The 27,955-nt window shown below is 39.1% G+C and overlaps 1 protein-coding gene across 3 annotated transcripts; it reads right to left on the bottom strand.

The window, feature by feature from the left end:
• Positions 1-7: 7 nt before the first annotated feature.
• On the bottom strand, positions 8-27,866 carry LOC140951629 (uncharacterized). Of its 3 annotated transcripts, none has more exons than XM_073400924.1 (25): positions 27,794-27,866; positions 27,446-27,680; positions 27,223-27,303; positions 25,111-25,174; positions 24,233-24,309; positions 22,674-22,783; positions 21,508-21,650; positions 19,605-19,727; positions 19,026-19,140; positions 18,488-18,590; positions 17,499-17,672; positions 16,978-17,042; positions 15,439-15,521; positions 14,224-14,308; positions 12,799-12,843; positions 11,953-12,004; positions 10,216-10,434; positions 9,449-9,654; positions 7,028-7,251; positions 5,429-5,607; positions 4,226-4,286; positions 3,395-3,456; positions 2,761-2,805; positions 1,779-1,816; positions 8-1,292 (listed from the first exon to the last, which is right to left on the bottom strand). In XM_073400924.1, the coding sequence occupies exons 2-25, from the start codon at positions 27,545-27,547 to the stop codon at positions 1,127-1,129; spliced, it is 2,622 nt and encodes an 873-aa protein (XP_073257025.1). In that variant the 5' UTR covers positions 27,548-27,680; positions 27,794-27,866; the 3' UTR covers positions 8-1,126. The 3 variants fall into 3 exon arrangements, with proteins under 3 accessions (XP_073257025.1, XP_073257026.1, XP_073257027.1); XM_073400925.1 differs by having other exon boundaries at positions 27,821-27,838; XM_073400926.1 differs by lacking the exon at positions 17,499-17,672 and having other exon boundaries at positions 10-1,292.
• Between the last annotated feature and the right edge of the window lie 89 nt (positions 27,867-27,955).

The following is a 27,955-nucleotide window of genomic DNA, read 5'->3' as shown; positions in this document are numbered from 1 at the left end:
AGTAGGTATAGGCATATTTTTATCCCCTAAAAATTTTTCATCTGTTCGGATTTTCTAGCTGAAAGCCTAGTGATTCGAAAATTATAGGGATCAAAACTTACCTTTTCGAAAATTTCAGCCAGAAAAAAGGCTCCCGAAAATTGTAGGTGACCTTTTTGAGGTAAAAATCCGTTAAAAATGGGCAATTATACCATTTTTTAGATGTTCGAAAATCCTAGGAGAGGCAGACAAGCAAGAAATTTTGGAAAAAATGTTCCGAAAATTCTAGATCTCAAATCGTCTTCCGAACAGATATTTTCCGAAAATTGTCGTTGGGTGCCCCTGAAAGGCTTTATTTTGGCATTAGCAATAATTAGTCAAGAGATTTTTTGTAGACTTTACACTGCTTACGCTAAATTAGAGAGACCTCATATTCTCACTACTCACTAAACTAGGACTACAATATCTCGGCGATTATGTAGCTGTCCTAAGATACGTTTGCACCCAAATAAGGAATTAGGAACAGGTAGTTAGACAATGAAGAGGAGCTTACAGCTTATTGGCGGACGTTGGCACGACGTCATCAGGCTCAATGCCAATCGTGACCACTGGAATGCTTCACTGCTGTCTCTTGCGTTGCAAGACGTGAGAGGTTCGGAGCTAGCATGCAGGCTATCAAGAGGAGAGTCAGAAAATGGGCTATAGCTTCCTCAACATTCAGGACCTCACTGATAGCCGCCCTTTAATAAAGGCTGTAGAATGTTTTCCTCAGTTTAAACTTGTTTACGTTAATCTCTGCAATTGCAATATGACTGTATTGTATGGCATTAAAGTAGCTCTTTCCTCGTTATCCGAGGTTCAATTAGTATAGTAACATTAAGTTTGCTGAAACGTTTTCTAAGTAACATTGCTTTTTCTAACTCTGGCAATATTTGCGCCACTTTTGGAACTACCGCTGTAGGCAATATTCCTGCTTTGCTTGAACATTTTATTTCGGTGTTTTTAGCTTTAAGAAAAATATATTCCATCCTGCTTAAAAATATACAACTCTGCGAACACCAAAATATTGCAATGAAGCAACTAAGCTCTAGAATCGGTGAACTGAGTTCTTCTTCTTACTGCTCTTCCACTAAGAGTACACGTCCCTTTACATTCCTCTGAATGAATCACCAAGGCTCACTGGCTCCTTGTATTGCGTGTAAAATAACGCGTTCTGCTTGTAAAATGTCACAATCTCTGTTAGACCGTCAAACGCATGTTTACCAATGACGTAACGACCACTTGGAGTTAATTCAATGGGAAAATGACGAATTCTGAAAAAAAATAAACAAACAAACATTTTCTAAGAACATTGAAAAATTTCATCGGGCAAATGCGAAGACAGTAAGCGCGTCTTCTTCAAATGAATATGAATCCACCCATATTAAATTAAATTGAAAAGGAAACTAATTATAACTTTTCAATAAGGCCTAGATAGTCGCCTTACCATATAGGCCAGAATAAATCAACTACACAACTCCTTCTCACATTTAAAATGGATAACGTTTGAGTTGAGAATGACTGGGAACTGAATTTTTTGCCAATTTAAACGATCTAGAATTTTTTTGAAATTAATTTCGACGAACAGCTCGGCGTAAAAAATGGCAAAATCAAGACATTACTTTACAATTAAACTGAACACAACATGGGTATATTCACAGAGTGTTATGAGCCGCTTAGTTTCTACAAAAGAGATGATCAGTGTAGGGCCAAAGAAAATTGAACTTATATTATAGCGGTCAAAAGCAACACAGAATTACCTTCCACCATACTTGACAGATAGGACAAAAGACGCAAACTGAAAAAGTGAAAGACAACAGCTTGTTAGAGTGAGCTGAAACATTATACATGCCAGAATACTTTTCTAATAATAACAACGGGTTTCAAATTTGTTTTCTGTGCCTTGTGTTTGGGGAAAAGAACTTACGCTATTTTCCAAACTACGGTAAAAATAACAAACTTGTATTGACTTGTTCGATAATGTTGTCAGCGCTTAATTGGTGTTAGGGCTACTAGCATTACTAGGCTCCTGGTATTACTAGTTTATTTTTGATTGGTTCAAAGTTTTTTCTGTGTCCATTTGGATTAGCTAGAGTGATTAGTTTACTTCAGGGTGGAGTTTTGAGTCAGTCAACCACTTAATAAATACTTTGTAGAATTTAAATACAATAGCTAAAGTATAAAGACGTAATTATTAACGAGCGCATTCATAAGCAGAGGAGGAGAATCATCGCTGGCGCAGAATGCCTATTGTTCTCGGGACATTTTAGTTACAGTTGAGCTAGAAACAGGTCCGTAATATTACAGATGAAGAGTGAACTGAATCGCTCTCATTGGTCGAACTCTGGTGGCGCTATCTTTCCTTTGTAGGGAATACCGAAACAAAGGCCATGCGAGCTCATAGTTTATACTTTTGAAATGGCTTATGCAACGCGCGCTTACAAGCGTTAACACACAAACATAGAAATCGTTAAAGGCCAGAATACGCTTCAACTACAAGACGAATCGCTTCAGCAAGCCCTAGCTTCTGGACTAGGCATGGGTTTGAAATTATATCCTAGCAACATGCAGCGCATGCTCAATAAAGATCTTCTCGATTCAAACAGGGCTTATCTACGCCAGAATTGAGCAAGCGAAAGAATAGCTGTGCTGGCAGGGTAAGAGAACTTATGCCACGTCTCTTGCGTTCCAACCAGCAGAATTATTTTCCGGAACCAAAAATGATTTGCATGTTGTCTTTACCTTCTGTGTGCTCTCCCTTATCAAGTAATCCAGCTCTTTGGCACTCTGTGAGAATAAGCAAAAAATATCTCGTTTATATCGACAGCAGAAACCCAATTTTATCACTCAATCGTCGAGGGAAACGTAAACTGACCAACTCATCGAGGATTCATTGTGTTTTATAGCGCGAGGCCGGAGAGGAAAAAAATGGCTCTATCCGGACGGCTGAACAATGAATTGTTGTTTAACACGTATGCGTACTCCGTATCACTTATTCCAACTCAGTGTTTTCCATACATTTCTCATTGCACTAATGTGAAGAATTTTTTCGAAAATAGAACTGCTGTTTATATTTAACTCCCTTGATCTTCCTTCACAGTCATATTAGCGCTTGGAAAGATAAAACCACCTAAAAACACATCTCATTCGGTCCATTTTGGCCGTGTGTACTGTTGTTACTTAATTAAGAGAGAATGGATCAAAAACGGAAAAAATAATTCAAATCAAAGTTCTGGCGGAAAAGTTTAAAGTTGCGGCTCTTTTTATTTCGCAACTACTTCCAATTAAAAATCTAAACATGAATCATGTGCAGTTTAGCGTGTTAAGATTAAACGTCAGTTCTCCATCATACTTCTGGGGATTATAGACATCTTACCCTCAACATAAGCTCTTCACACTTTTGACGCGACATTTTACCATAATACCACAATTCATCTCCTGCAAAAAGAAAAGTACAAACAATTCACAACTGTCAGTTAGAAAAAGAGTTTAAAGAATACAAACAAATACTACTGAAGGTCAGAATATTCGTGCGCCTTCCTGGGCCTAGAACCAGATAGACTTTTGTACATTATGCTTTTGTTTCCCCCGACTAAAATGCTCCCCCGTAATGCTCCATATTTCCTACTGAAAGGCTCGGTCTCGCCCAAAAGAAGTCACTAAAACGCTCGGGTAATTATGCCTATCATACAGAGGCTTTTTTCATTAATCAGTCTACACTTTTTGACAGAATTTTAACGCCAACAAAAACGAACTGGTGGTACAATAATAGCCTATATAGGTTAATAGTTTTAATACAGCACAACCTAAAAAAAATGACCCCTATAACGAGTTGAAACCCCCGCCCTTCCGCCCCCCCCCCCCCCCCCCCGCGCACCCCACATAAATAAAGATGAGTCCTAAAAGAACAGTGTTGGCATAATCACTGATTGAATTACTCAAGTCCATCGTTCTCATGCGATTTTTGAAAATGTTCGGAGTTTCTGATCTTCTTGTACATGTATCTTCAGCCAGCTTTGCTCGCAATGTAGGCCCTGGATAATTAACTTATGCCGTGTTTACAATGTGTTAAACGGTTAAACCAGGGTATGGTAAAACTTGTAAAGCATAACTGGCACTTTGGTAACTAAACATGTTAGCTATGTAAGTAGGAGAAAACAGACTGGACATAAAACAGAAAAAACGTGAGCAATAACAAACAGCTTACCAAAAGAACTATGTCTTGACCTGTCAGTTTCAAGGTTGTCAGCGGCATCTTCCTGGTCATCCTGGATAAGTCAAGTGTTGAAATATGTATATTTATCTTTAAAGGCTGGTTTTCACTAGCAACAGAGTCGCAGTCGCAGTCGTAATCAGAAGCGTAGAACTTTACGATCTAGTGAAAACAGCGTTATGATTCCGCTTACGACATCGCCGCATATGATCAAGTGAAAACTGGTTCGCCGAAGTTGCAAGCAGAAGCGGAAGAATTAAACAAATCACAAAGCGTGGGAACGTGCCTTGTGATTGGTTTATCCTTCCACTTCTGCTTCCGACTCCGACAATCTGGTCACTAGATCATAAGTGGAACGAAGCGACGGGTCATAAGCGGAGTCGAAAGAAAATGGACACGTTCTGATTCTTCTGTGTCCTACTCCGTCGCGCTTATTACGACTCCGACTTTTGATTTTCACAATGTCATAAGCGCTCTAACGACTCCGCTTACGATTCCGACTCTGACTCCAACTCCGTCGCTATGTGAAAACCAGCCTTAATCATTCCCTTTCCGGGGTGTTTAAAGGCAAAGGGGGCGACATTGTATTCAAACCTGAACCTCGCACTGAAACTAAAATGTAAAACTAAAGAAGGAATCGCAAAATATTTCAAAAAGAGCGCTTTTATAAGATTATATTAGGCGTTAATTTCAGGGATGATAGATTTTGCTCATTTAAATGATTACATCTTGCTGACAAACTTTAAATTGCAAAATCTGCTTGAGACATGACACATCAGAGGTTTTGACCCATCATCTATTAATAAAATCACAGAGTGATGTCTTCTATTCTTTCCGCAAACTTGGAAAACAAAATCACGATTTCCCAGTTTGGTACAACTGTGGCTTAAAGCATCGCTGTAAAGCGCGATCTACCAAATAAAAAAACAACCCTCCTAAACTTCCATCATTTCACAGTGTCTCTGTAAAATTTTATCTAAATCGCCTCTAAAACAGCCGAGATATAGGCGTTTGAAAAGTTATAGCACAAGCAAAATTTTGCCTTATGAATGTATTTCATAAAGAGGTGTCCCCTGCAGCCGTAATCTACGCCCTAAAAAAATGGCCAGCCTCGTCTCCAGGGTCTTCTCCTACTCGGCCCCCGAGTTGGAGAAGAAACCTCGGAACGAAATGAACGTGGTTGAAAAATGGTCTTACCTGCAGCATATCCCAGAATTCACCTGGTGTCCATCCAACCACGCCCTCCACACACATTTTCCACCAACCTAAGGATTGAACTTCCAGTAACTGCCCCACTTCTCCTTTACGTATACAAATGCACTTGCTACTGTTTGTTGTAAAGTCTTCTTTTGCAAAGTAGTGTGCGTTAACCTTGCCTAAATCATATAGGAAAAAAACGTAGGAGATTTTAGGTTCTGGACTGCACAGGTTCACCCTGACCACGAGATACACGCAAAAGTAAAAGAGAGCGAGACAATAAAAAAATTATTGTTTCTTGCTCACTTCCTGGTTAAACCGTGTAAGTGATTTATTTACACTGAAAAAATTTCGTCGAATGCAAAACAAGATTAGAGCAATTCGGGTAGTTCAGAGATATTTTGGTCTAGCAAAAGAACAAAGCGCGGCGAACGAAATGAGATCTAAAGTCATGAATATTTACTTTTCAAATGATAGGTCGCTGCAACAAAGCCCTTTCACAGAGTTCTTTTTTAGGGGTCTTGAAAACGAGTTCAGTAGGTGTAGTTCTCAAAATGTTTAATTGTCCGTCATCATTGACCATGAATCTCCACGGGGGGAATAGACCATTTTACAGTTATGAGTTTAGTACCTTAGCCTCTAAGTGAAAGCGAGGCTGAGGTTGATTTGTTTTAATACAAACCTCTTTCCTTTTCTAATGAAAGTCATGCTAAAAATACTAGTTAGCATAAGAATTACACGGATTAACATAATAAAGCAAGAAGGTTTATATCAAAACAAGGCCGACTCTAGCCTCGTTTGCACCCGTAACTGTAAAATGGACTATAGACCTTTGTCAAACGGCGGCCATTTTGTCTCAGGAGATTAAACAAGCCTTATTTATAAACAAAGCTTTTTAAATCTCCTGAGACAAAATGGCCGCCGCGTGACAAAGGTCTATTGGGCTGCAAAGTTGTTAGTCAGGTTGTCAATACACAAAAACATCAAAACAGGAAACCCCTTTTTTCCGCTAAGATTTCCGTGAAAGGGTTACAGCCTTGTGTTGTGGCTTTTTGGAACGCTAAAAAATGAATGACGTCAACGATTTCAGCCGCAAAATTTTCCGTGTTTTTACGGTTTCCAGTTATGAGCTGTGAAAAGGAAGTGCAAAGGTTGCATGCTTATTAGACTTTCAAAACAGTCCTTCTTCCGCTTCGAGGCCTAAAAGCTCGCTCCGCTGGCCAAGAAACTAGTGAGGTCGACTTGTAGCAAGTCTACATGCTTATCCGCGCATGTTGTTAGCCAGCTACATGTTTTCCCGCGTTCTGGTGAAGGACTACTGCAGGTCGCCAAATAACTTTTCCTTTAGAAAGGAAATATGTCCGCCTAGATAACCGTCTTAGTCGGACAAACCAGAAAAGGTCTCGGACATACCTTATGCTGACTTTTAATCTCTTAAAATTACTATGCAAATCTTCAGCTACCTCTGCCACTGCGAATAAGCTCGGTCATCTTGTCCAAACGAAGGTAGAATTTCGTCGAACATGGGCAAATATTGATCGGACATAGTTCAATGACTGATTGATGTTATTTGCAGCTCCGTAATATTGTCAAACTTACCAGGTTTGAATATATGATTGGGTGGGGCGCCAGGTAAAGGAGGGGCCGGCTCAGTAGGGGGATAGTCTACAGATGTTCTCCTTATTTCCATATCATTCCGAGGGGTGGGTACAGGTGGCTTGTTTGATGACAGTACAGGCATCGCTCTCTGAACTACTGAAGCAAAAGGAGCGACAGCTTCCTCCTCCTGAGAAGCATCAAATATATCACCCAATGACTTGGATCTGGCGTTAAAAAAAGCGACATAAAGAGTGATGTAATGTCCACCATCAAAGAAAGCACAACGTCACATGAGAACGAAAAGGACTGAACGTGACTACTTCCGGTGCTAAGTTTCTCGCTCTGACCCTGCTCGATACTGTTTTTAAAGTGCCCATCACCTAAAATTTTATATTTTCTTATCTGAAACTATACCTTATTAAAATAACTTCTGCAAAAAATTTTGCGGTTTGAACAAAACGCGATTTTTTTTACCAATTTTTGAAGTCTACATTTTTGGGGTACACCCCCGCCGCTGATCATGCAAACTAGCAGGCTCACATATGACGTCATGAGACGTAAATTAAGGAACTCGCATTACCTTGCCTTCACCAGCTGTACACAAAAAAGATAAATTACAAGTAAGGATTGAATCACTATGTCTTCGTAAAAAGAAAGTTTTTCTGAAAAAGAAAAACTTATCAGAACTCTTAATGTTTTCCTGTCGATAAGGTCACGTGTTCCTTAAAGTACGTCATATGATGTCATAAGTCCGAGAGAAGACTAAGACGAATGGTGTGCCAAAATGGCGGCAAATTTGAACGTTTTTAAAAAATTCTAAAATCTTCTTTGGTTCAAATCGCAAACTTTTTTCGCAGAAGTTATTTTGATAAGGTGTAGTTTCGGATAAGAAAATAAAAAATTTTAGGTGATGGGCACTTTAAGGTGCGGTAAAACGGGCAAAAAAACGTGCAACTTGTTGAGTTTGTGACTTTGCTACAAAACGAGTTGAATAGCGATGTTGCGCGTTTTACCATCCTAGAAAAATAACTTTGCAACCTTATTTGTTGCAAGACAGATTCCAACGTGGGTGGTAAAACGCGCAAAATCACGATTCGACTCGTTTTGCAACCATAACAATAAACCTCAGCAAGTAAATTTTGCTTATCATACTCAAACTCGTTCTAGTATTGTAGTACAAGCTAAAGGTCCGTAATGACATACAAGGTCTGAATATCTCAAAGGAAGAGTGTTCTGACCAATCAGGTAATATAACAAAATTTCATAAAAATACAGTCACGATAAAACACAAGAATGACCATTTTAACCAAGCCCTCGGCCCACCAAAAGACTCTCAACTTAGTCGGGAGTCAAGAGCTTGCTGCAAGTAATTTCTTTACTCTGCTCGCAGGCCACCACGCATTTAATCACGCTATTTGCTATCTTTTTTAAAAGCTGACACTTTTCTTGCATCAACTGAATTCCAAGGATGGACGTGGATTGAAATTTGAAAAAGTTCAGTGGGCCAACTTCTCAGCGGCACCCAACGTCAATTTTCGGGAAAATATCTGTTCGGAAGACGATTTGAGATCTAGAATTTTCGTAACATTTGTTGTAAAAGTTCTTGCTTATCTGCCTCTCCTAGCATTTTCGAACATCTATAAAATGGTATAATTACCCATTTTAACGGATTTTCACCCTAAAAAGGTCACCTAGAATTTTCGGGAGCCTTTTTTCTGCCTGAAGTTTTGATCCCTATCATTTTTGGATCACTAGACTTTCAGCTAGGAAATCAGAACAGATGAAACATTTTTTGGGCATGAAAATATGCCTATATCTTCCGTTTAAATACTAAAATACGTTTAACAATGTTATGTTTAAGTAGTTTTGAACTATATTCTCGTTGGGTGCCCCTGACTTCTTGAAGTTTTAATGCTAAGGCTGCAAAAATCGCCAAACATTCTAATGAAGAGAACTCTGTGATGAAATTAGTGGTTAACTACCGGATAAACACACTAGAGTAAGGACTTCAGCACAGAATTGGACTAAAACAGCAATATCATCGTGATCGACGTAGCTCCTTTAAGTAATTTTATCATCATAACTTGGTATCTATCTTGTAGGGTTTGTAATTTTGGATTTTAGTATGCAACATTTTTTAAAATAATTTTATCATTGTAATATTGTATTGTCAGGAGCTCCTAGTATTGTACATTTTTAAATTTACAGCACTATTTTTATCTATTTAATTTTTAGTCGATCTTACTTTGTTAACTGACTGTCATGCGCATTTGAACATTTTTATGGAAAATGGCGCACTATGAATGTATTATTATTATTACTATTATTATTTTTATTATTATCATTATTTAAGCACAATGGCACTTGAGATTTCTGGCTTTTTAATATAATCTAGTGATTGAAGCACGTTACGTTATCTACCTTTGGGAGAGCGGTATCCCTCCTTTCTTTTTTAGTATCGAGGACGGCACCCATCCTCTTCTCCTAGTTTGGTCTAATGTGCACACGAACGCCCATGCACCATCCTCAGTAAGAAGCCGCACGGTCTCGCCTGTCGTCAGCGGCAAGTCCTCGGGTCGCTCAGCAGTTGGAGAGTAATTTGTTATTGATACGTAATGTTCTCCTGGCTGGAAGAAAAACACGAAGAGTCAATTGGATTGGATGACTACCTTCCCTAACCGGGCATAAAAAGCAATCGCTCTCTTAACACTAGGATAGCAACGAGAACGTCAAAAAAGCAATGGGTTGAATGGGCAAAACAACCACTCTGCACGTACTTTTTTGTACATTTCTTTGCCGTCACTGCAAGACTATTACGTGAAAATGCGTAATTTCACGTTTCATGGAGGACGTGAACAAGGGACGGCGAAGTTTTCTTTCCCTTTCTCAACTTGGATATTGTTCTCAGGAATTCAACTCCAGAAGAGTTCGCTTGCATTTGACAAAGCAAGCGAGTTGGAATAAGAGAGTGAAAAAACGCAAATTCACTTTTTAAGCGACGTTTTTTAAGAAAAACGATGGCCAAAGATGAAATATAGCGATCTTTTAACCAATTCTCCTCATAAGTTCACAAGCTCCCCATGTAATCTCAACGAAGAATTTTTACTGTTCATGTTTATTTTCGACTGAACATCGAATTTACTAGAATGAATACTTCTCTAGTAAAGTAAAAGGGAGTGCATACTTACAATGTGAGTTTCTCCCCTAGGCACGTTCTGGTATTTACGGCTACCGAGCTTTACCATCTCTCCATCCGGGGCGGTAAGTAGTTGAACCCTTGGAGAGACCGTTGTGCCAGGCTGCCTGCGTTCCATTACCCTTGTGTAACCTGGATCGTCAGGATCCACATAAGAGTTTACTAGTACAGAGGGGGGTGGGGGTGGGAGCTCTGGAGAACCACTGCGCATCTACAAAACAAACAATATCTCTCCTTAGCAATTAAGGGGAAAGTTCTAACTTTTGAAAGCTATTTAGCGGTGCTTTACTGTGATAATGTTTATTATTATTACCATTATTATTATTATTATTATTATTATTATTATTATTATTATTATTATTATTATTATTATTATTATTATTATTATTATTATTACTGTATTATTCGCTGCACTCGGTGTGTACTATCAAGAACTTGGGTCGATGTTCTTCCTAAGGCTCTGGCTTGGTTAATTAGTTGTATTTATTCTTTTTCAATGGAAGCAGGCCTTTGATGGGTATCATTGGAACACCGAAGCCTCATTTCTCCGTCTAGAAAGTCAATTGCAGTGTTATAACGATGCCTATAAATACTCGTTTTATCCTAGAATGATAGGTCAGTTGCAATAATATACACACCTTCCACAGTCCCCACCTTGACTGAACATTGAATGCTTTATGAAGCGATTGAACCTACCTATTCATTATGGTCTTGAACATGTTTAGCATTTTTCTTATTTTTCTTATCTCTCTTGTGAAATTTAATTTGTTATTACATCAAAATCTATTCTTTTGTTCTTACATAGCTTGTATTTATACCTCATGTAATCCACCTAGTTCAGTGATTCATACCATGTCCTAAGAGTAGATTGAGTAAACCTTATACTCTACAAGGTGGTTCTAACAAATCAACTGAACAGTAATTTACTGCGGTACTATTTATCATACAATATAAACAGATTCAAATTTTGGAACTGTGGACAAGACAATTTAAATAACACCTCTTCAGTGGTGTTGATAAATAGAACATAGGAACATGCACCCAGTACGTGCCTAACGTTCCCTTGATACTTCATGATGCTACTCTAACGACCATGTGCTTTTGTAATGGCGGTTTATACTCCACAATTAATGTTGTGTTCAATCCTTGGCGTGTTCCTTGCCCTCGGCTCTAACAAATCAACAAGCAGTACCTTTGGATGGTTCTGTTTATTATACTAGCCGTTATACAAACGTTTGGCTTTCTGGACGAATCGAAGACTCATGATCGCTTAAATGAAAAAGCCTCGGCAAATTTTAGTAACATTTCTTATGGGTACCTTACAACGTGTATACATGGAGAAAACATCCTCCCAAACGAGTCAACTTTAGCGATCTATCATTTATATCAGAAAAAAGTTGTCCGAGCCAACAGCGTTCGTGCATGCTCTGCCCGTGATCTGATTGTCTCACCTTCAACGAGTTGACCCGGAAGGGGAAACAAAATTGTTAATATGGAGAAAGGTTGGACTGACTAGGAGGGTGACCCTACCATGATAAAAAGGGTTAACTGGCTAGGCGGGTCAACTTTACGCCAAGTTTTGTGAGGAAATGAAGGAAAAGTTGGCTCGCCCAGGGTAGCTAGGCGGATGACCCTTCTACCATGGACAACGTTTCTCCATATAAAGGGGGCCTTTAGGTTTCCGCTAATTTTTTGGAGTGAAAAATTATTTTTATGACAGTGTACATACCGGTCTAGTGTCCGGTACTTCTTCACTCAAGCTGCGACCTCTTGGTCTTGCTCTGAAGAGAAGAAAGGTTGTAAGGTAGAAATGTTTGATTCTGTCAACTTATGAAACCTCTATTCAGCAAATGTTGTTTGGTTTTCGGGTAGCCTGAGAAAACACCGGCATTTCACGACGCTACCACTCAAATCGCGGGGTAAAATAGTAGACTTGCTGCAAGTCGATCTCACGAGTTTCTTAGCGAGTGGAGCGAGGTTTTTAGGGCGCGAGGCGGCGAGCGACGAAGTCGCGAAATCGGGCGAGGGACTTTTTTGAAAGTCTAGAAAACCAGTGGTTGTGTCGCGAAATGTCTGCTAGTTTTTTGGGCCCTGTTTATTCAACGTTATCCACTGGATAATACAATGAACACGGTCTGTGAAATGGCAAATTTCTCGGAGGTCCCCATGGACTACCTCCTATAAGCGACCACTTATTATCAAAATACAAAAAGTTGAAAATTCTCGCGAACGACTACCAAGCTCTGCCAATTGAGCGAGGGACATGTATGCAAAGAATGTTCTTTCAAAAATTAGATGTGTACTTATTTTCAATGATAAGCGAGATTCACGCCTGGCATGTCCAGCACTTTCTCTACAATTAATTCCATGACCGTAACAGTCTTCACCTAATTAATTATATTTTGCAGACCTCCAGGAAACACATAACGCAACTGAAATAGAAGTATCCCAACTGTGCGCCTCCTTCTTCGTCCCATTATCTTCTACGAGGAACCTACGGACGTTTGGACGATCTTTTAATGGCCATCTTATCTTTCAGTTTCAAGAATGTTCAGTCATAGAACAATTAACTCACCTCAAGTGCTTAGGAATAACTGACGCATACTCAGGGCCGCTGTTACTGAAAAAGAAGTTGCATAGTTACATTGGAAGGTTGTTTAGGACCTGTTTACATGGAGGTGGGGACCTCAGGTAGGTGTGGCAACCCGCTAAGGTGGGGGAACCCGCCTGTCCATATAATCTCTCATTTTGATTTGATCACGTTTACATGATAAGTGGGGGTGACCCCGCCACATGTAACCCCACCTCCCTTCATGGGGCCTCTCGCCCTAAGTTGTACTCAAGATTCAAGCGTTTTTTTTTTTGGTATCAACATTCCACGCCTCCACAATTAGCACTTACGGCTGAACGCATAAAATAACAAAACTTTTCGAGGAAAAAACTGTATAACTCTGTTCTGGGCATTAATGACAAGAGTGGCACAAGAAAAGAGGTGATCTGAAAAAAAAAAAACAGTTGAGGTGCTGCGAGGGAAGGTGGGTGCTCAAAACACCTTCTCAGAAACTTGAAAATAAAATTATAGGGTTAATTCAGATAAATTACAGTTGAAACAAAAACAAAAATCAGCTGAACATAATGTTGGTCTGTAGAACTAAGGCAAGTAATCAGCAGGTGGTCGAACATTGTGAATTCACTTTACCGAACTGTACATTGGAAAGCAACTGTGGGAAATCTCAGTATCGTTATTAAATACATGTTCTACTAAAAGAGCAATCATCACACAGAGTAATAGACTCGATTAATACCCAGACGCTGTTCCTTACGCCTGCAAGAACTATGTTAAATTTCAAATATATGTACTGTGTTCAGTTCGTTAGGGGAATAAAAATAGTTGAGTTCATTGTTGAATGCTAGAAAAGTTCTTATGTTTCACTCCGATTATATTCATACTGCGTGGCTGTGTCAAACCTATGTCCCTGGTTAAACTCGCCCCATTGTTCACAGAATAGCACCAACTTCTCCACTTTATTGACATTACGGAGCTTAAGCAACAACGACGGCTACGGGTACTAAGCGACACTTAAAAGGTTAATTCACGCTGCTTCAAACTTTACCGCGCAAATTCCATCTCGTTCAATCAGTCAAATGATGCCAACTTTTTTGCTGGAACTGAATTCTAAAGGATTGTATCGACGTTCAAGAAAAGAAAAACAAAGTCGTTCTCTTGTGTTCATGCTCTCCCCAAAATGTGAAGTTAGGCATTTTCACGTCGTAGTCGTGCAGTGACGGCAAAGAAGTGTACAAAAAAGCGTGATGCATGTGCAAAGTTGTTGTTTTGCGTATCAAAACCTACTGCTTTGTTGCCGTTCTCGTTGACGTCGCCGTCGTCGTTGCTTAAACTCCCTAATGACAGTCTGCAACCGCAGTTCCAAAGATAAACATTTGAACGAACTTACTACTCCGCGATAATTGCTAGGTAGATTACTTATTCATTCCTTACTTGACATCTTGAAAGTTAAACTGATGATTTCTGTTCGCTATTGGCTGACTAGGTAGTACCTCCACTGTCGCATATTCCAAAGCATCTGTTTGCAAGGATCAAAGAATAGGCTGATCATTAAGAACACTTTTTTCGTGAGTGTGGGAGGGGAGGGGAGGGGTGGGGCGGGGGGAGAAGAGAGGCGGATCGTTTCTTGGCATCGTTTCTCAAATGTTCTGACAAAGGGCCACTTAAACATAGCCCCCCAAGGCTCTGTCCACACGTATCAGGATATTTTTGAAAACGGAGAGACCCGTCTACACGTAGGGTATTTGAATCGTTTTCGCCCGTCCACATGAAAATGCTAAAAGCTAAAACGATGGAAATACGAAGGAAATACGATAGCATCCCTTATAGTGCATGCGTAATGCTAGTAATATATGATGTATGATGATGTATGACATCATCGTATTCGAAAATCTCGGTTTTCGTCCGTCCACACGTAAACGAGAGTCTGGCGTTTTCAAAAACCTCCACTCAGAGGACCGTTTTAGAAAACCTGCGTTTTTTGGTCTTCGAAAAGGCCGTTCATATGTAAAGGCTAAAACGGAGGGAAAAAAATCTCCGTTGTCAAAAACCCTGGATACGCGTGGAATGTGCCTAAAACTCCCTTAGGGGTCTAACAAGCAAAACAACGACTCTGCTCGTGCAACACACTTTTTCGTACAAAATGGTTCGGAAGGTGATTTTTATCATGTACGGTTACTGTAGCTTAAGGGGGCAGTCTGGTTGAAAGCACTGTTTTTCGTTTGTTTCCGCCCTTTATATTAAATATCTACCCAAGATTTCATTCAATGAAAAAATGACTCAACTAAGTTGGAGTCCTCGGTTGGAGAATTTTTTGGATGCTTTTTCGAATGTTCTTAATGAATAAAAATTACGGGAGGTGTTTAAAATTTTGAAAAATTTGAAAAATATTGGATTTGGCAGAACCATACTTATATGCTTCTGATTTGGGGTTGTTAAAAATTAAAATATGAAGCAGAGAAACGACCACAACAAAGTGCCTCTGATCCCATTAGCGGACTAACTGTCTGGTATATGTGTATACCTTTTCTACCCTAATTTATTTCCTTCTTAAATCAACGTCATTTCCCTCCCCAAAAAACACCCAGACTGACCCCCTTTCATGAATTAAGAACAAAATAAATTGATAACAAGATTGGTTAAACTCACAAGGGGTGGACTGTGAACGCATAACTCGTTGCCTTCTGTCATCGACAGGTTCGGTTAAATCCTTCTTTGTTTTACTTGAGTCTCTGAAAATAAAGTTTAAATATTTAGAGATACGTGATCTCACGTAAGAAATCTAATTCACATAACGACCTGAAACATTACCTCAACCCCTCCCCGCCAGCCCGACCGACCTCCGGATCCAATAACTCGAACCCTCGCGAACTCGAACCTCGCGCTGACTCGAACCAAAATCGATTTCCCCTCGATCTCCGTCATACATTTACTGTAATTTTACCCTTTGTAACTCGAACCTCCCGCTAACTCAAAGTAGTTTTTGTTTCCCCTTAGATCATTTGTTTATAATTTTACCCTTGATAACTCGAACCATCTTTTGAGCCCTTAAAAAGTCGGGAAAAAAGCCTTCTACTGGCGTCCCAAACACTGAATTTTGAATTTCCCATTGACGTGTTGTACGCATATAGTTTACTGTTGGAGGCCGGTGTTGTTTGTCACAAATCTAACGTGAAACAGCTTTACTTCTCAAAACAGTAAAACGGATGCTCTCTTTAAGCAAGGTTTTGTTATGTTACGTTCTGATTTATAATCTAGAAGTATCTTTTACTCAACACTTGACATTTCTACAATTAAATGTGATTAAAATGTTCACTGTGCAGTAAAAACTTTTTTTCCCCTTACTCCCGGCTATTTTTTTCGAGCTCCCGATAACTCGAACCTTTTTCGATTTCCCTTGAAGGTTCGAATTATCGGGAGTCGAATGTAGATTGCAGTGTATCAATCTCGGATATCATCAATGTTCTAGCCAAGAGTGTAGATCGTTGCCGTATCGTCAGCAAACAGATACAACTCTCCATTAGATATTGATTCAGCAAGATCATTAACAAATATTGAGAAAAACGTTGGCCCTAACATTGAACCTTGAGGCACCACAAACTTGACCCGTTTACGATTTCTTTCGGGGTTTTCCCTTGTGGTGTGGCATGCAGTTCTGACAGTGATGCATTCAATAAAAGGAGAACAGTGATTTCACAGGATTGTAGCCAGGCTTTTGCTCAGTACAGGTACCCATAGTTTTCTAAATCCATCCTTAAAGGCCTCTTCCCCCAATTGTTTTCACTTGGGTGATTTATCAAGGTGGCTCCGTTAATAAAAAAAGGCACATTAAACTATGACGAACTTTTTGTTATAGCTTTTTCGGTTTTACGCGATGGGTACGAAACTTTTGGAAGAACTACAACTATCATTAGCAAAGATAAACAAAGACGCCTCTACATGACGAACACCTGACTGTCCCTTTTGTGTACGTATCAAGAAAGATTGCTTTTGATTATTTTTCTTTTCGTCTCTCTCCCTCTCTTGTGATTCTAAAGTGGAGAGTTTATTTGCAAGTTATGTTAATCTAGGAACGACATTCCATGATGTCGTCTTTAGTCCCTGGGTTGAGTTTCTGCTCTGTGAAGTTACCATCAGAAGCAGTAGTCACAGACCAAAACAATAAAATAAGTATAGTTAATTCCAAACCTTCTTGGAGGAGGAGACCGAATACTTGCGTATATTCCATGGCTGATACTGGAATACGAAGAACCCTTAAAAGAGAAAAGTCATGAGATGCTATTAGAAAGAGTCAGTTAGGTAGAAACCTAAAATCGTTAAAAAACAACAACAACATCGAGACAACTACGACTGATTTGCGTCTTTTAGACCAAATCAGTTTAACTATCCTCTTTGTCAAGGACGAGGAGTAAGGAAAGTGAGCGAACGAACAACGCCTGCCGCGTGAGAAAAACTGCGCGCTCGAAAAAAGACTTGGCGCGAGATTTTTTAGTTTTCTTTCATGCAGCGTTCGCTCTGCTTTCGCTGTAAAAAAATGAGACTTCTAATGGCCTACCAACTCGGAGTCGGAATCACTTATACATCTAACTTAATTAGTATTTCCTTTTAGCATACTGTACCTGACTTCACATTTTACTTCATTTTACGTTTAGCGGATCTAGATAACACCTCCAAAATGATCTGACTACCGAATCTAGTCGAGTGCTTACCATTGATAGGTCTAGTCGGTCAGGCTGCGACCGATTTTGTAACCGGTCGGTTGGAAAAACCGGCTCAGTAAGCTGAACCGGTCCCTGCTCTTGAAGTAGAAGCTGTAGCCAGTTTTCCTGTTCCAATGTGGAATGTAGAAAGCGTCGGAAATTATTTGAAGAGTAGCTGTCAACCTGTGCAACAACAAGCTGATATCACCTTGTAGTTCTAGATTTTTTTTGTTCGGCTTGGACAAAAAATAGGCAAGTACTGAAAGAACGAATAAAATTAAACATAGCCAGTTCTACGAGTTGTAGATATGAGCCTTATAACATATAAAGGCTGAGAAATGAAAAATATATAACTGCATGCCAAGTATGAAACGATCATGAAATTTGCTGTAATTATGCTTAGTGAAAACAACTTCGCCTTTTGATAGCAGGGACTTGTTCACCTTCCTTTACGCCACTTTATCAGCGATATTGATATCGGTTTTGTCCAAGCCGATTTTTTTGACACGCGAAGAAAACTACAAGATCTTTGTCTTTACGTAATGTTGTTGCTTAAATGGCAGCAGCTTTGTGGGTCTTAAGGACTGGCTATCCGCCTTACGTTCAAGAACAGGGACGAGAAAACCTTGCCAGACCGATATATGATTTTACCAGGTATATGCGTTTTTAAATAACTCCCAATGTAACGTAACGTAGCCTGAATTTCAGACTGTCTGAGATGGCTACCTTGCTCCCTGCGACGTTTTGGAATCAGACGAGGCTTTCGAAACGTTAACTTTTGAATGTCAAGCACTAAACAATTGACTGGATCAGGTCACTTTTTTGTTTTCACCGAACCAAAAAGTGCTTTCATTCGTTTTCTCTTTTTTTCTGTGGTGCCGTTGTGTTATTTTGATGTACAGCTCCCTGGTTGTGGAGGAGTTCCAAATCCTCTTTCCTTCGATGCTGTTAATGTTAGGGGAACTGTTTTCAACAATATCCGTATGCATGTCACTCACCCTTTGTCTTTGTTCTTCTGTCATTAACGAATCAGTAAAATCGTCCAGCCTTGGCTTCGGAGTCAGGTTAGATCCCGGTGTGAGACCAACTTCTCCTCTCAATCTGATTATCAATAAAAATTTTAATAGTGATACCAGACTGAACTCCTATTGACTATTTTCGAATCCCAAATAATACTCTCTGTTTTCCCCTCCCCCCCGCCTCCTGAATTTTGCGTAAGTTATTGTTTTCAAAATGATACTCTTGGGAATATGCAGTCCTGACAGGAGCATTTGAAAACAGTCCTTCACGTCCTTCTTGACGCGAAACTCTCAAATTTCTGTGGTTTTTGCTTAACGTATCATTTTCTCACATGTGAAAAAATACCGTTCGCAATTCTACTGGATGTGTCATTCTTCTCACGTGTGAAAAACATCGTTCGCTCCTCTGATTGGCTAGAACTCATTTATATATGAAAATTTACGACACAGCTTTTCATTGAGTATATCTGGAGTATACATATGATAAAAGAGAGTGAAGGCTTCGCCGAAATGATACCTTATTTTCCACCAGCCAAAGTTACTGGTGGCGAGAACTTCCACTTCTTCGCCACCTCTGTATGACAACTCATCTTCACTCTTTGCATTGTATGACTCAAGAGCTACCCAGTATCCTGATAAGAGAAAGAAAAAAAATTATACAGGGCTGTTAAACTTTCGATGAGCAGTAAAGAGGGAAAGACTGGATACCACGGTCAGGTGAAAGTTTGTCCTACGGCCTTTTGTTCATTCCTTATGTCGTTCATTTGTGCGTCACCAAATGCACTTTATTTGAGTGTCAATGTATTTAGCACATTTTACATGCTCATCCGAGCCACACGAAGATCTAGTCGTTTGCAGGGCAACGCAGTACCTTAATTTCTCGGATAATTTTAGACCCTGAGTATTGGTCCCGTCCCCGAAATCGAATACGCGACCTCCCGCTGTATAGTCGAGCAAAGAAATCATTTAATGTGGTAAGGATATACTCTTGATAATACTTTGTAAAAAAGCCATGCATAAGAAAGGGTCTCTAAGCGAGAAAAAGAAAAAAAAATGAAGACATGTTATCGACATCTAAGAGCACTTTACTACTTACGATCATCTTCTTCAACTTCTCTCCATTCCTCCTCTTCCAAACGGTGATAAGTATCCATTGGTTCAAGAAAGGTTGCTGGAGCAAAGCCATGATCACCCCTGGAATTTGCCACAAGCCACCATCCTAAATCAGAGGGCGATCAGAGATTAAAGCTCCGTCCACACATATCAGGATATTTTTGAATCCGCAACTTTTTCTTTCCGGAATGGGCTTCCGTGCCACACGTATCCGGTGAATCCGGCATGCGAATCCGCAACTTTTTGAATCTGCGCTTCAGAGTGGACATTTTTGAATACGCTATGAATCCGGAATCAGATGGACGCTAAATCCGGTTTTTTCTTTATCCGTTGACGTAACAAGATTGAGCCCAATTCTTTACCGTGAATACCTTATTCAAGATGACAACCTCCTTCCCAGGTTCTCTCAAAGCAGAGCAAAATGTAAATTTCGCGCGCTTTGCGATGCACGCTCTTTTCCCAGAGGAGTCGGGAAAATTCGATTTTTTAAAATACGGATACGTGTGGACGTGGAAATTTTTAATCTGGAAAGAAAAAGTTGCGGATTCAAATTCAAATATCCGGATACGTGTGAACGGGGCCTAAAAAAAGGATTTCCAAAACAGCAAGCTTTCACAGATGAGGGAAGAAACAACTAAAAAGACATACAGCTGATTCAATTAAGGTTGCTTCGGGCATTATTAATTGCACAAACCGTGGTGGTCACTCAAGCAAATCATTACATTGTTCTGTATGACCAAATACCCGATCACCAATGACCAATTGTCAAAGCAACCTTTATTGAATTAGGTATTATATTTTACGGTTTTCATAATATTTGGCAGGTGGCGGGGTTTGAAATATCAATTAATGTTCAAGAATATTTTAGTAGGTGACAGCGGTGAGGATGGAGTTGTCAACCAGGTTACGGCAGGTTTGCACTGAATCCCAAGTGCATCAGGCTATCTAAGGCCCGTTTCAAACGTCGTGCTATTGCCGTGCCGAACTAAATTGATCGAACTGAATTCGACTTTAGCATGGCAGTAGCGCGACGCTTGAAACCAAGTCGGGCTACTTGCGTGTAGCACGGCAAGCTTTGCCGTGCTACACGGCAGTAGAAACCGTTTCTTTAATTTTGTGTTTTGTTTTCGGCAACAGCCGTTCTATTCGACTGAATTAAATTCGACGTCTGAAACCAAGTCGTGCTAGTGTCGTGCTGCAGCCGAGCTACAGTCGAGCCAGCTTAGTAACAGTAGTAGCACGACGTTTGAAACAGGCCTAAGCTGCCGGTGCTGTCAAGTTACGTTATGGCTCTTCACCGCCGCCCAAGGTGAGGTAATCCGGACTCCGAATCCGGGAAATTTTTCTTGTGGAATCGGAATCCTTGGATTTGGAGTCAGGTATCCACCTCAAGGAATCCATAATTCTGCTAACCATTGGAATCCGGAATCCTAGTTCCACTGACAACGGCATCCGGAATCCGAGACTGTCTTGGATTACCCGCCTAAAGGATCCTCAAGGTTATGTTACACGAAACGATTTGCAACGACGATTTTTAGCGTAACAGAGCGTTACAACATTGTTGCGACATCGTTTCGAAAGGCTGCAACATTGTTCCAACATTTGAACCCTGTGTTGCGCCAAAAATCGTCGTTGAAAATCGTCTCGTGTGACATCACCATTACGTGGGTTGATGACGGATTGAGCCGTCAAATAATAATGACAAACAAATGGGTTGGAAAAAATTGAAAAAAAAGTTGTTGTATTCTTAAGCTTGGAATTAAATGTTCCCCTAAAGCTGATTCCTTGCATCGCACAGTAGTCATCACTGCTAGAAGGACAATGAATTTTATGTTTCAACAGATTTATTCCTTCTACAAAATAATTAAGTCCAGCATGTTTCAAACCTGTGCTATTTTTTTCAATGACTGTCACCACCTCGTTTTCTTTTAAGCTCATTTCTCCCCTACCGCTGCCACTAAATTCTGCCACTGAATAATATTTTTCCACAACTTGTTCATCATTTCTCGTGGGAGAAGTTTGTGGCTTGCTAAAAAATAAAAAAACATGAATTAATTTAGCTAACATTTCTTGTTTTATGAACGGTGCGTAAAAATTCATCTGTATTCTAACAGAAGCAGGCGTGATCCACGACTTACCAATAGGCCATTTCCGAGTTCCAAAAAACTCTCATTCTCAAAACGAGGCTAAGTGAAAAAACATTCTTGTACAAATAAGTTTTATTTGCAGCCCCCCCCCCCCCCCCTCCCCACCCACCGGGGCATTCTCAACAACGTTTTATATGGAGAGGCTCTGCCCAGAGGTCCAACCAATAATTAGACCCTTTATATGCCATGTTTGACAGAGAAGGTAACTCTTCTGTATACCTTCTATAGACAAACAGTAACCTTTTCACATACCTAGATCAGACCTTTGCATCCCTTTAAATGCTGTTTATGTACTGTCTTCAAAATATAAATAAATCCCCAAACCAGAATATTATCTCGACTTTTTCACAGCCACAGATTGCATTTGTTAGTCCTTTTGGGCCTCTTTACAGACCAAAAAGACAGTTTTTCCTACCCTTTCATATCCTTCAACGAGTGAAATCCCTACCTTTTCTCATACCTGAAGCCTGAAAAAGGGACGACTTTTGGGCGGCGCCTCCCTGTATAGGCCATTAGAGGGAGTAACAACCCCCAGGTTTGCAGGGGAATAAAAGAACCTTTTTATATCTATAGCTTTTGCACTTAGCCTCGCTTTGAAACAAAGGCTTGGAACAACTCTAAAATGGCCTATTGATTATGAAAGGTGGAAAACATCAAAGATATAAACTGTGGTGCTGCAGTTTATGTTGGAAGCTCACTGGTGGGAAAGATATTGAACATTGTGCACCGTAAAGTCCACAAAAGCATATAACAAAGGTATCTGGCCCCCTTCATTGTTGACATGCTCCTTGACATTTAGAACTGCATGCATGAGTGCTTATTTTACATTTCTAATGGTTAAGAGAGGTACGGGCAAGTTAAAAAAACACTTCATGGATGAAAAACTGCCATAAAAATAGTCTTACTTTCTTTCAATGTCATTCCTTAACATGCCAGCATGGTCTGTTCCCCATCGACTGAAGAAAGCCAAGACAATATCAGACTGGGACACAACATAGGGCAAATGGATAACTCTCTGGAAAAAAAAAAAATTGAATTAAAAGAACTTGTCAGGATGCAAAAAATTGGAAATGACACTTCTATAGAGGGAAGTGTGACATCACATTACCATGGTAGCAAAATCTGGATCACAACAACGGCGACCTTAAGCAATGATGGTGGCAATGCATGGCAAAGAGAACCGCAAAAAAGCAATAAGTTTATGTTAGCAAAACAACAACTTCACACGTGCAGCAAGCTTTTTGTACATTTCTTATTGAGTGATGCTTTCGGTTTGTTGTGACCCAGAAATTTTGCTACTGTGGCAATGTGACATAATGACTTCTCAACTCTATTAAGCAGCCACCTCATCAAGTGGCCACGGTCACCTTTTGGCCACATCCCAACAAGAGGTGTTTTTTATGTCACCTTTGTTAAGCCACCATCAAATACTTGATACACTTAGTTTCACTTCATATTAAAAATATTATGAAGCAAAATACAATCCGAGGTAGAAGGTGACGCATGATTGTCAGGGGCGTGGTGTGAGCTTTTGAAGGTCACACATGCAGGAAGAGTGTAAGAGTACGGAAGGCATGGGGACATATTCCGGTAGAAATTTTTTAAATTTAGGCTCTTGGAAATGCCATTTCTTATTTTTTCCAGGGAACGTTTTCATTAAATTACCTATCACTCGTGTTATCAGCATTAGGTACATTAATGTTTGTAGAAAAAAAGATATTATAAAATTTAGTGATGCTATCAAAGAGGTTACAAGCAAAGGGAAAGACTTCTTCCGTTCAAATGGGCAAACTATTAAACATCAACGTCCTTATGCTAGTCATGTATGTGCAGAATTGCAAGAGAGTTCAATCTCTCATCAGTCACCCCACTATAATGTTTTTTGCAGTCAGCTGATAGAATAATAATGGATAAAGGAAATACTAACACAGACTAATTTTATCCAAAAGATTTATCAGTCATCCCAATTTAAAACTAAAAATGCTTTCAAAACAGAAAAAAATATATAATTTTCCCAGATTTCGGCTGTATATACACCGGCATATGTGTGCAGATATGGATGCTACAGTCCTGATTGTGTGCTAGTCATGATACCGCTTCCACTTGATGTTTGTTGTTTTCTGATAATTAAGTCCAATGTTTCTGCTAAAGATTATTGGACTGCCACCCTTCATTAAGTGAAAACTTGTTGTTACACCAAGGGTGCTTGCCACATAAAGGAGGCTCACAACTGTATATATTAATTTAGTTTTTGGAGGCTCTGTGAAATAGCATGGCCCCACAGTGACCAGAAGGACGCTTACCACACTGCTAACATTGCCTCAAAGGAACAAAGTGGATATGGTACTGCATGATCTTGGCAAAAGATTAATAAGACAAATAAAGTTACATGATAATTGCTGATTACAATGCTATGAATATATTATTGAAATTTCAATTAATTTTCTTAATTTTTCATAGTTACCTGGCAAAATTCTTCAACATTTTTACACTGTTTCTTTGAAAATGCTCCAAACAACATCCCACCAGCAAATCGAGTAACTGTTCAGTGTGAAAAGACAAAATTACTGATAAACCTGCATGTTTGACATGTTAAACTGGCAGCTAGCATTGAAAGAGACTCTGAATGCACATGGATATTAACTTTACATGTGGTGCTTAATGTATTATATACAATATAGAATCAAAATAAATTATCATTGATCTGGTGTTTTTGATGGTTTAATTTGTAGACAGCATTTATTATATTGTGGTAAAATACATATTATAATGGAAATTATACAACAAATAATTTTGTTCTGGCAACTCATGCATCAGACCAATAGTTATAAGGGTTCGACCCAAACAATAATTCTGCTTTAGTGTCAAAATGATTTGCTAGTGCAATAAAAGCAAATGTGGCTAAACTAGAATTGTACCCAACTGTTAAACTTAGCTAGTATAGCAGTTGTGGTATTCCTGTCTGCCATAAAATTACTATATCCTATAGGTACAAAACACATGACATTACAAAATCTCTCGTGCTAAAAAACTACTTTACTGCTGTAATAGTCCTGCATCCCAACATGACGCCATCCTTTGTGATTCAACTGATCCACCCCATAAATCTTAGGACAACTTTAATAAATAGATACAAAAACTAATGGAATGGAATTAAAACACCAGCATGTAATATTAAATTTACAGGCAAACAAATCTCATAAGCCATCTTGTAAAGGCTGTTGGACTCATGCATTTATGTTATTAAAGACAAATGAGGACTCCTGCTCTTTTTTGTCTTTTCGTCATCCTCCATAACTGTATCATATAATATATGAGTTCAAATTTGTGTAATCTTCTTACCAGGTAGTTCTGGAATTGTAAGACCACTGTTTTGCCTTTCCTGAAATAGATTTTTCAAGCCAGCCTGGAAACAAAAGGAAATTACACGTAGGTGAATACAGACATCCCTCAAAATATTTACATTGCTTGAAAATGCAACATAACACAACCAAATGGCATTTCTTGCAACGCAATAACTTTTCAGCAGTATTTCGGATTGCATTTCTGTTGATTTGTTTTGTCAGTTATCAGCTCTTAGCACTGTCAACTGTCACCGCACCTTCAAAAAAACATTTACAGTTTAATTTTTTTTTTGCTCTACTAATTATTTATTTATTCAATTGCTCCTTTGACCACTCTGCACTTTTCCAATGCAATACGTCTCAATGTAACATGGTAAGCTAGCCCTAATTTTTTGTACTACTGCATTCAGTGTACTTTTGAATAAGTGTAATAAAATGAACTTGAACTTGAATTTCTTAATAATTTGGTGATCTTTTCATACGGCACCTTGAAAATCAGGGATATCTGAATAGCTTAATTTGTGATAAACCAGTCTAAAAAGAGTGGGATTAGAACTCTGCACCTACTTCCAGATCCTGACAGGATCCAGGTGTCTGCAGAAGGGGGGGGGGGAGAGGGGAAGGGGAAATTGCTAAACAATAAGAGCAACAATATTTCAGGACAGATGTCAATGAATTTGAAACTGCAGCAATTTTTTTCCATACAAACCTTGTAATTTTGAAGACATTTCAACACCCATAAAATTTGGTCTTTTCAAAATTGACTTTCCAATATAGCAATTTTCTCATGCTCTTCCCATCTCATTTTAAGTTGCAACCCACAATTTTTTTGCATTAAGCAGATCATGTGACTGAAGGCTGCACAAGGACCTATTTTCCTTGGAGGAGTTTGGGGGGGCTCCCCAGGGGCATCCCCAGGGAAAATGCCTTGAAAGGTGCATAATTCACTAAGATTTAAATTCCTTTTGAGCACCAGGGAAAGAATTTCAGCCATGAAGATCAAGCACCTTAATTTAAATACATTTGCTTTATTTTATATATCATATGTTTGTTTTAAAACAAGTAGGTATTGCAAAACAAATACGGCAGATTTATTTTCCTCATTATTTTCTCCTTCTTATAAATTATTTTCTGAGAGTAATAATAAGGCCTTATATACTGCGCTATAAATTCCGTTATGACAAAAGACGGCATTATTTTTGCCGGTTGACAAGTTTTCTGAGAAACGGCGGCAGTTTTCACTGTGTGAGAAGTCGTGGAAGAGTTTGTCCCCTCCGACCTTCAGACTTGTTTTCAAACACTTGAAAATTAATCTGAAACTGTTTTCAAGACATAGCATAGGAAGATAATTATGTTATATTATCACTTAATATGAAATTACCTGGAATAAAAATCGAATTATATTAACACCGATTTGTTTACTTTGCATCACTTGATGACTGAATTATCAATAGAAGGAATTTGACATAACCAATCGAGATAAAAACACCCCTTTCGACGTTTTTTACCTTTGTTTTAAACTGATATATTCAACTTTCTACAAAAGCAATTAACCTTTTCATGAAGAATCGATGGAGAGCTGTCGAAAACATGTAAAATTAAGCTTAATTGTTATGTCTTTAAACTGTAGAACAATGGTGTACTCGGGGTGTCGAGGCTGAGGTCTAAATGGAAAACTAAAAAAGCAATTCTCTTGCAGATTATAAAGCTTTTGATGCCATGTAAGGATTAGCTTGAAAACAATTGACATTTCAATTGAACTTTTATCCGTACAACGTTAACGATTTGTTATTTTGCAAAGGATTAACACTTTTTTTTACACCAAACGGGTTTACCATATATATTTTAGGGTTGTACGTCGTAATTAGCACGATTCTTATCATTTTCCAATCGATGATTTTACACCTACTAGGCCCAATATCACGCCTTCATTCCATTTCAAGCATCGACGCCTAGCGAGTCATTTGAATAGTTTGCTGTGCACTTTGCTAATTGTTATTATTTCTTGTGTCAACAAAAACCCCAGGAATAAAACGAGGAAATAAAGGCCGCAATGTGGTGTTCTATAGGAGTGAAATCTAGATTATGTTATTGAATTACGCTCTCTCACCTGTAAATCAAAGAACATACTGTATCGCCGGAATATGTTATATTGGTTTTCGTCCGACCACGTAACTTTCAGTTCGTATTCCTAGAAGTATAGGCGTAAAATAGAGACAAAAGTATCAAATTTTGCTCCTGGAATTATTTTCAAATTATTAAGAATATACTATAAAACATAGCCGGTAAACTGCCGGTAAACAAACAAAAATAACACGTGAAATCGTACGCACATAATTCTTTGCAGAGCCTGAATCCTTGGTCTTGCGTTTCTCGACATCAACAACTTTCACGTCCGTGATAGCTCCCTTCTCGTTCGTGGGTGATTGTCTCATGGCGACGAAACTTAGTGATTTCTCTTATTTTCGAGCTCAAGCTTTGTTTAAGATATCCATTGTCCTTAACACTGGACCTCATTCATTTAACAGCGCACCGTCGGTTCTATTCGTGCGCGTGACCTCGGTCAACCTGGAGGGCGGAAGTTAAATGAACCCAGTAAATATTTCATCTTTCTTGAAGCTCAATACTGGGAAATATATGGTTAAGTCAAATGGTGTAAACACAAACCTAATTTAGCTCACCTAAATCTTAGAAATAAATAAACTAGCCTGGATCTTTCTTTCTTCTTCAGTAATAAAGCCGATCGAGGAAGAAGACAGTCACGACGACAGTACGTGTGTTTTCTTTTTCACTACGTCAGACTGCAATATTGGACTGTTAATTTAGGATTGGAATGTAATGCA

The sequence above is a fragment of the Porites lutea genome, chromosome 11 (assembly GCF_958299795.1).
Source record: "Porites lutea chromosome 11, jaPorLute2.1, whole genome shotgun sequence".
Lineage (NCBI taxonomy): Eukaryota > Metazoa > Cnidaria > Anthozoa > Scleractinia > Poritidae > Porites > Porites lutea.
This window is presented reverse-complemented; position numbering and strand designations above follow the sequence as displayed.

Bases quoted from the DNA above. Each gene is read 5' to 3' on its own strand.
- LOC140951629 (XM_073400924.1), bottom strand. From the start codon at position 27,547: ATGAGACAATCACCCACGAACGAGAAGGGAGCTATCACGGACGTGAAA. The intron at 25,175-27,222 runs GTGAGAGAGCGT...TTTTGTTTCCAG, and splicing joins GTATGTTCTTTGATTTACAG to GCTGGCTTGAAAAATCTATT. The intron at 4,287-5,428 runs GTAAGACCATTT...TGACTTATCCAG, and splicing joins AATTCTGGGATATGCTGCAG to GATGACCAGGAAGATGCCGC.